The following is a 7,091-nucleotide window of genomic DNA, read 5'->3' as shown; positions in this document are numbered from 1 at the left end:
TGAATATTTATGTCAATGTGATATTTCCAGAGTTTTTACAAACATTTCTAAAAACCTGTTTTTGCTTTGTCATTATGGGGTATTGTGTGTAGATTTAATCCATTTTAGAATAAGGCTGTAAGGTAACAAAATGTAGAAAAAGTCAAGGGGTCTGAATACTTCCCGAAAGCACTGTATGCCATAGAAACCAAGTGGTATTTGCATGTGAAAATATTATGGTGTGCATTTTCTCAATTGTTTACATTTTGTTGTTTGTCCACTGATTGGTATGCACATTGGACATCTTAGTGTCTTTCACCAACTTCACATCAAACACAATACCTTGAACTTAGTTTACCTTTAATAACCTCTACGGGATTGGTGTCCCCCCACAGGACAGTTGAGCTAACATAGGCTAATGTGATTAGCATGAGGTTGTAAGTAACAAACAAAAAATCCCAGGACATACCTTTCTGCCCATATCAGATAGATTAACAATAATTTTAGACATAACTACACTGTCCAATTTACAGTAGCTATTACAGTGAAAGAATACCATGCTATTGTTTGAGAGCGCACAATTATGAACTTGAAAATGTATCAATAAACCAATTAGGCACATTTGGGCTGTCTTGATACAACATTCTGAACATGTTCATTGGATCAGTCTAAATCTTTGCTCATACACTACTGCCTTCTAGTGGCCAAATTCTATATTGCGCATGTGCTGCAATAATACATTATGGCCTTTCTCTTCCATTTCAAAGATGGTACAAAAAAAATTAAAACGCATGTTTTTTTCTTTGCGTTACATTCTCCTATATTCATTTCATATTTCCACAAACTTCAAAGTGTTTCCTTTCAAATGGTATCAAGAAAATGCATATCCTTGCTTCAGGTCCTGAGCTACAGGCAGTTAGATATGGGTATGTCATTTTAGGTGAAAATTGAAAAAAAAGGGTTGATCCTTAAACTAACAGATACATTTTATCTAGTTAAAAAATAAAATAAATGACAATTAACTTTGCACCTTTTATTATAAAAAATATTTACAAAGATGCTACATTTTTTATTAATATAAAAATGCATATACTTTACAATGGTTGAAATTCTAGCTCCTGTTTGAAGCAGAGTGACATCATTCAGAGGAGTGTTGTGGTAGTAATGACCGGAGTAATACTGTCGGATTTAACTGATACGGTTTGCCTGAGTAATCTCTTAATCATGATAAGACATTTTGAAAAATCTTTAGAATGGCAGTTGCTTGTACATCCCAAAAAAATGGAAAAAGAAAAAAAAACATGAATGAATTCTGTACAAAATATCATTTCACAAATGAACTGCATAGTGAATAGTAAACCCAGGCCCATAGTTATTTTTGAAGAAAAAAGGGGGGGTGTTCGGTAGACCCTTGTGATATATAAAATATATCACATGGGTCTACACGATTCAGTTAAAAGCAACTTGGCATGTTTGTGTCTATTTAATAAATTAAATAAATTAAAAAGTAATAACTTAATGGGTCAACCCATTATTCTCAATTTGTAATAACACAAATATCAGAAAATATGGCTTCTTAATGCTGATATCAAGCAAGAGTTTCTGTTAATACTTGAACAAATCTAGTCTAGGTCGTAAGAGACGGATTCAAATCAAGCGGGGGGAAAAAAATGTGCCTGAAAAAGCAGGACGGTCCCTGTCTTGAGACTTGATTCCAAACCATAGGAAGACTGGTCGAATCGGGCTACATTAACATTTCAAAATCTCTGTCAGATTAAAAATAAAAGGGGGGGATTAGATGTAGTCATACTGGTACATTTCCCAAACTGTATGTTGCAAAAAATATATTTCAATATACATATATACGTACAATATACATCTATTTCACTAATATTTGTTTTAGTCTTTAGGAAAATATACATTGCTTCAAAGGTTTGGATGTTCCGGTCTCTATTCTTGTGTAGTGTAATGACATTGTTCTTCAGTCCATACATAACAATAAATTAAAACAAAACTGGAAAAAATAGATTGTATGATAAAAGGAAACATAGAAAAGTATGTAAATAAGAAAAATCATAATGGTATATGCTGTAATCTCTGCCCACTAACAGATGCACACCTGCATGTGGTAACACTGAATAAGTTATTGATTTCATAAACCCTCAACGTCTGAATGTATAATAATAACACCATATCCATGTACGCACCATGTGCATTGTCTGTAAAGAGTCTACCAAGTCTGTATGAATGGCAATGTGTTGTTTCTCAGGAGCCCACTATGATCTCCATGATGTGGTCCAGTTCATTGAGGTCTGATCGGCAGCTGGTGCTAGAGCTGAGGGGTGAGGGCCCATGGGAGGACAGGCTCTCCAGGAGGTCGTAGGGCCCCATCTTAGGCGCACTCTGCATGCCTGTCAGCACCGTGTCAAGGTCGTAATAGGACGCATCCACATCTGAAAACAGTTCCTCCAGGGCAGGGTCGGGGCTGGGCGCAGGGTTTTTGATCTCGAACGTGCCAAAGACCTGCTCTGCTGTCCTGGAGTCCTCCACAAGCCTGTCACTGTCTCCCTCCTCCGAACCAGACCCACACTCCTCACTGTCCTCATCTTCCTCCTCATCTTCACCATTTTCCTCTTCCCAGCAGGGGTCCATGCCAAAGGTGCCTGGCAGGTAGGAGGTTGGGGCTTGGGGGGAAACCGTGGACATGGTCACCCCCCCCTCGCCCTCCTCCTCCACTACCACCTCCTCCTCTTCTTCTGCAGGGCAACCCTCTGACCCCACCGCTGGGAAGGGCTTGAGTACCTGCTCCCCCTGGGTTGCCTCGGTCTGCCGACACAGCACCTCGGTGGCCACCAGGCGGTCTGCAGAGCACTGGGCAGCAGCGTTGGCAGCACTCAGGGCCTGGGTCATGATCTGCCAGGTGCCGTCCTGGGTCATCTCCTCCTGGATCTGCCTCACCGTGTTGGCAATCAGCACTGAACGGCACAGGTTGGGCTCCACCAGCATGTGGCACAGCTGCAGCTTGATTAGGGACATGTCCAGCAGGGACTGCCGCTGCAGGCTGTAGGATGACAGCATCCTTACGGCCACCGAACTCGGCTGGTTTACATCCTCACCGCCTGCCGCAGGTTCATCCCCGGAGTCAGAAAACTTGCGCTTCGTGCCCTTCGGGAACATTTTGGCTCTCTGGGGTGAGGGGAGACGGAGAGTGTTATTGATGAAAAATCTGTCACAAAAATGTTACCATTCTGACACAAACACAGATGGTATCATGAAAGACTGTTGTTTTGCAGAATTTTACTTATCAAAAGTACATTCTAAAAATGAATGAACTTATGTGTGGTGTTATGTTTGAAGTGTGTGGCATAAGGACAAACTATTAAGGTGATAAGCTAAATTTCAATTGGTAAGAGAATTCTGTGATGAAGAATCTCTAGGTTAGCTAAATATTCATGTAGTGGCCTACAGTATAAATGGCTTGTTGTTTTTCTGAAAGTTTGCTATACCTTTCCTGTTGAGAGGCACAGGCATTAGCATAGCAGCTTGGTCCCGGCTGCAGCGCTTCAGTACTTTTGTACAAGCAACAAGCAGCTTTTGTTCTGCACCCTTTCTGCCCATTTTAGGCCAGTCTGAAGCAAGGCTCCTGCTGGGCGGAACAACCACACTTTTAACAGACCCACTGAACCACCGAAAATACAGCATGTTACCAACCACCTGCCATCACTGCGGTCAAAGTCAGGACAGGTCAGATTTTTCTCAAAAAAACACAATCAGCTCATGTACACACACCATCCCACCCCACTGCCACCTGTCGTCAGACATCTCCTAATTATGGGCAAAAGTGAGTTAACAACTTCACTCCGGTAGTACAAAAGAGAACAGGACACATACTGGGTAAGAAAAGTCAAATGAAACCACACAGGTTTAATGTGATATTGTGTTTGAGATATGCACACACCATGCTCCGAAAACTAGAACTGCTAGAATGTCATTACAGGGAAAGGAGGAAAAGTTAACATTAACCTTCCCGATGCTGTATCTCTGCCTGAATGAGAAGATATCAGAAGACTTGCCTCAAAACAACAGGGTCGGCTGCTGGCTCCAAGGGACAAACAAGCCGGGGAGAGCAGAGTAGGGAGAGAACACAGGACATGAGCCTGGTGTGACTACATTTCCCATAAGACTAAAACAAAGGAACTTCTGTAAGGGTATGCGTCCCCTCAGAGAGCTCTGGGTAGGGCATTGATTGGCGTTACTACTCTGCTACGTGGATCAACCATCCACGAAGCAACAAAGGATATAAAAACAGGAGGTAAGTATGCAATAAAGAAAACTAAAACAGACAAGAGACAGTTTCAAAACAACAAACATTTTTTAGTCAATATACTGATCGAAAAATATAAACGCAACATGCAAAAAAAATTCGGAGTTACAGTTCATATAATGAAATCAGTCAATAGAAAAAATGAATTTGTCCCTAATCTATGTATTTCACATGACTGGACAGGGGTGCAGCCTGGCAGCCAATCAGAATGAGTTTTTCCCAAAAAAAGGGCTTTATTACAGACAGAAACTATCCTGTTTTATCAGCTGTCAGGCGTGGTTACACGTGGTCTGCGGTTGGGCATACTGCCAAATTCTCTACAACAACGTTGAGGCGGCTTATGGTAGAGAAATTAACATTACATTCTCTGGCAACAGCTCTGGTGGACATGACTGTATTCAGAATGCCAATTGCACGCTCCCTCAAATCTGAGACATCTGTGGCATTGTGTTGTGTGACAAAACTGCACATTTTAGAGTGGCCTTTTATTGTCCCCAGCACAAGGTGCACCTGTGTAATGACCATGTTGTTTAATCAGCTTATTGATATGCCACACCTGCCAGGAGAAATGCTCACTAACAGGGATGTAAAGAAATGTGTGCACAAAATTGGAGATAAATAAGCTTTTTGTGCATTTGGAACATTTCTGGGATCTTTTATTACAGCTCATGAAAACTGGGACAAACACTTTACATGTTGCGTTTATATTTTTGTTCAGTATAGATTATTTTAACACTATACTTGCTGATAGCAAAAAAGCACACAGTTGATAATAGCAACTTATGCAGCATTCCTAATTAGCAATGTATTGTATCTATTCTAGAGCTGTAGGGGTACACTGTGGACATCACAGGGGCACAATCAATCAGTCTGGCCAGGGGAGAACATTTAGCTTCGGTCCTATCCTAGTGGACATCTTACCACTGGAGCAACAAATGCTATCACAAGGTGACACTTGCATTTACTGTATATTTTTACCATTGGAAGTAACCAGAAGAGTGCTTTGACTGTGTTAATGAACCTAACTTGAATGCAGACTTTATCCATAAATAAACTATGATGAAATACTCTGTCGCACAATTGGACTGGTGCCCTTACTGAAAAGTAAGATTATTTTAACTGCAACAACTGAACACTGCAAAGGGACCTGCATCAGACCACAGATAAAATGTATGAACAGTAGGTTTTTGACACAAACCTCTGAAGTACAAGAAAACATGCAAACTTCAGCAAACGTTTGTGTGTTCCAAGTTGCTAGAACCCAAATGGTATTTACATAGCTGCAAATGTTCTAGTCCAATTCATGAGGGGCGTTGCCAGGTACCCTACTAAAAATAAAAATAAATGTGAGGCAGACATATGAATGTACTCTCTCTGTTTTTTGTTGTTGTTTTTTTTTACCTTAGTGAAGCCTGTCAAAAACAAAGGATGAATTCTAACTAAGAAGCAAAATACTACACAAGTAACAACAACACTGTGTTCATGTTAATTCACCAATCACCACAAACAACGGGTTTCTACTAAGGAAGTCTAGCTGATTGGATATCTGAAAACAAGGAAAAAGAGGTGCAATCATTATGATGTGACAAGAATGAGTTACTGGTGCGAGGATGGGGCCTTATTGCTCCTTATAAAACACTGCAAACCTAAAAAGGACTGTTCAATACAAATCTGTTAGGCCGATATCCATGGAAAAAAGGATCAAATAGGTTAATGTGGCTATAAAAACAAAACATAGGTCAAGACAACATACAACACTTCAAGGTTGTCTTTTGCTGATTACTCCAATCAATTAGTCTGTCAGTGCCTCATGTAAGGAGGGAACCTCAATCCTGTGCTTGTTGCAAGTACCCTGTGTTATGTCTCAGTTTACACCACTAAACTTCAAAGAGCAACAGCTCCACCAGAGATCCTCCTCCTCGTCTATGGCTCCACCTAGGAATTGGCTCCCCTCCCCCACAGTACTGACGTCGATATTTCCACGGCCGCTTATGGTTATTTCAATGGAGAAATTATCTGACTACCCAACAGTGCGAGGGTGCATCCTGCAATTCATAATAGGTTAATAAAAAAATTAATTTACAAAATTAAATCAGTTATTTACATTGCACCCATTGCAATCGCTAGTGGCCTTCTCTGGTAGCTGCACCGCATGCTTTGTCTAGTTCGAGCAAAAGGGAAGCTGGGGCGACAATGGAGATGAGGCCATTTTGAAATAACTAGCTAGCTAGCCAATTCCTACTCATCGAGATAAAATTGGGATACATTGTGACACCGTTTTCAAATTACAAAACTTCATTTTTTCCAACTACATAATTTCTTACCCTTCTCAAACTGGAGTGTATACTTCTGCTTTACAAAATGGTTTAACTACCTAGCTAAATGTGTAGCTAACATAGCTAGCTAGCCCCCCCCCCCCCGCCTCACCAGACTAACATTTGATAAGAGTTTCAGGAATAAATATTTCGTATCAATCCTGACAAATAAATACATTCAACGTACCGTCGTTTATTTTACTTTATCCCTGTGTTGGTCATAAGATCCTCTGTAGGATGCGGAGATCAGGCTGAGATGAGATCATTAATGCCACGGCTTCAAAACTACCTCGTCTTCACTGCTGCTTGCTACGGCCAGGGAGCAGGGAGGGTGGCGGAATGGGGGGAAGGATGAAGGGGGCGGGCTCCATGCATCTTGATCGACATGCTGTCACTTGAATTAGAGCACCAGAACAAAAGGTATACTCTCAAAAGGCACAAAAACAACAACAACGCAACATGTAATCAAAGCT

At 41.0% G+C, this 7,091-nt stretch overlaps 1 protein-coding gene across 2 annotated transcripts; it reads right to left on the bottom strand.

The window, feature by feature from the left end:
• Positions 1-997: 997 nt before the first annotated feature.
• On the bottom strand, positions 998-7,026 carry LOC110497806 (cell division cycle-associated protein 4). 2 transcript variants are annotated; one of them, XM_021574184.2, is made up of 3 exons: positions 6,806-6,968; positions 3,486-3,622; positions 998-3,165 (listed from the first exon to the last, which is right to left on the bottom strand). In XM_021574184.2, exon 3 carries the CDS (start codon positions 3,154-3,156, stop codon positions 2,245-2,247), a length of 912 nt encoding a protein of 303 aa, XP_021429859.1. In that variant the 5' UTR covers positions 3,157-3,165; positions 3,486-3,622; positions 6,806-6,968; the 3' UTR covers positions 998-2,244. The 2 variants fall into 2 exon arrangements, with proteins under 2 accessions (XP_021429859.1, XP_021429860.1); XM_021574185.2 differs by lacking the exon at positions 3,486-3,622 and having other exon boundaries at positions 6,806-7,026.
• Between the last annotated feature and the right edge of the window lie 65 nt (positions 7,027-7,091).

This window comes from Oncorhynchus mykiss, chromosome 19 (assembly GCF_013265735.2).
Source record: "Oncorhynchus mykiss isolate Arlee chromosome 19, USDA_OmykA_1.1, whole genome shotgun sequence".
Lineage (NCBI taxonomy): Eukaryota > Metazoa > Chordata > Actinopteri > Salmoniformes > Salmonidae > Oncorhynchus > Oncorhynchus mykiss.
This window is presented reverse-complemented; position numbering and strand designations above follow the sequence as displayed.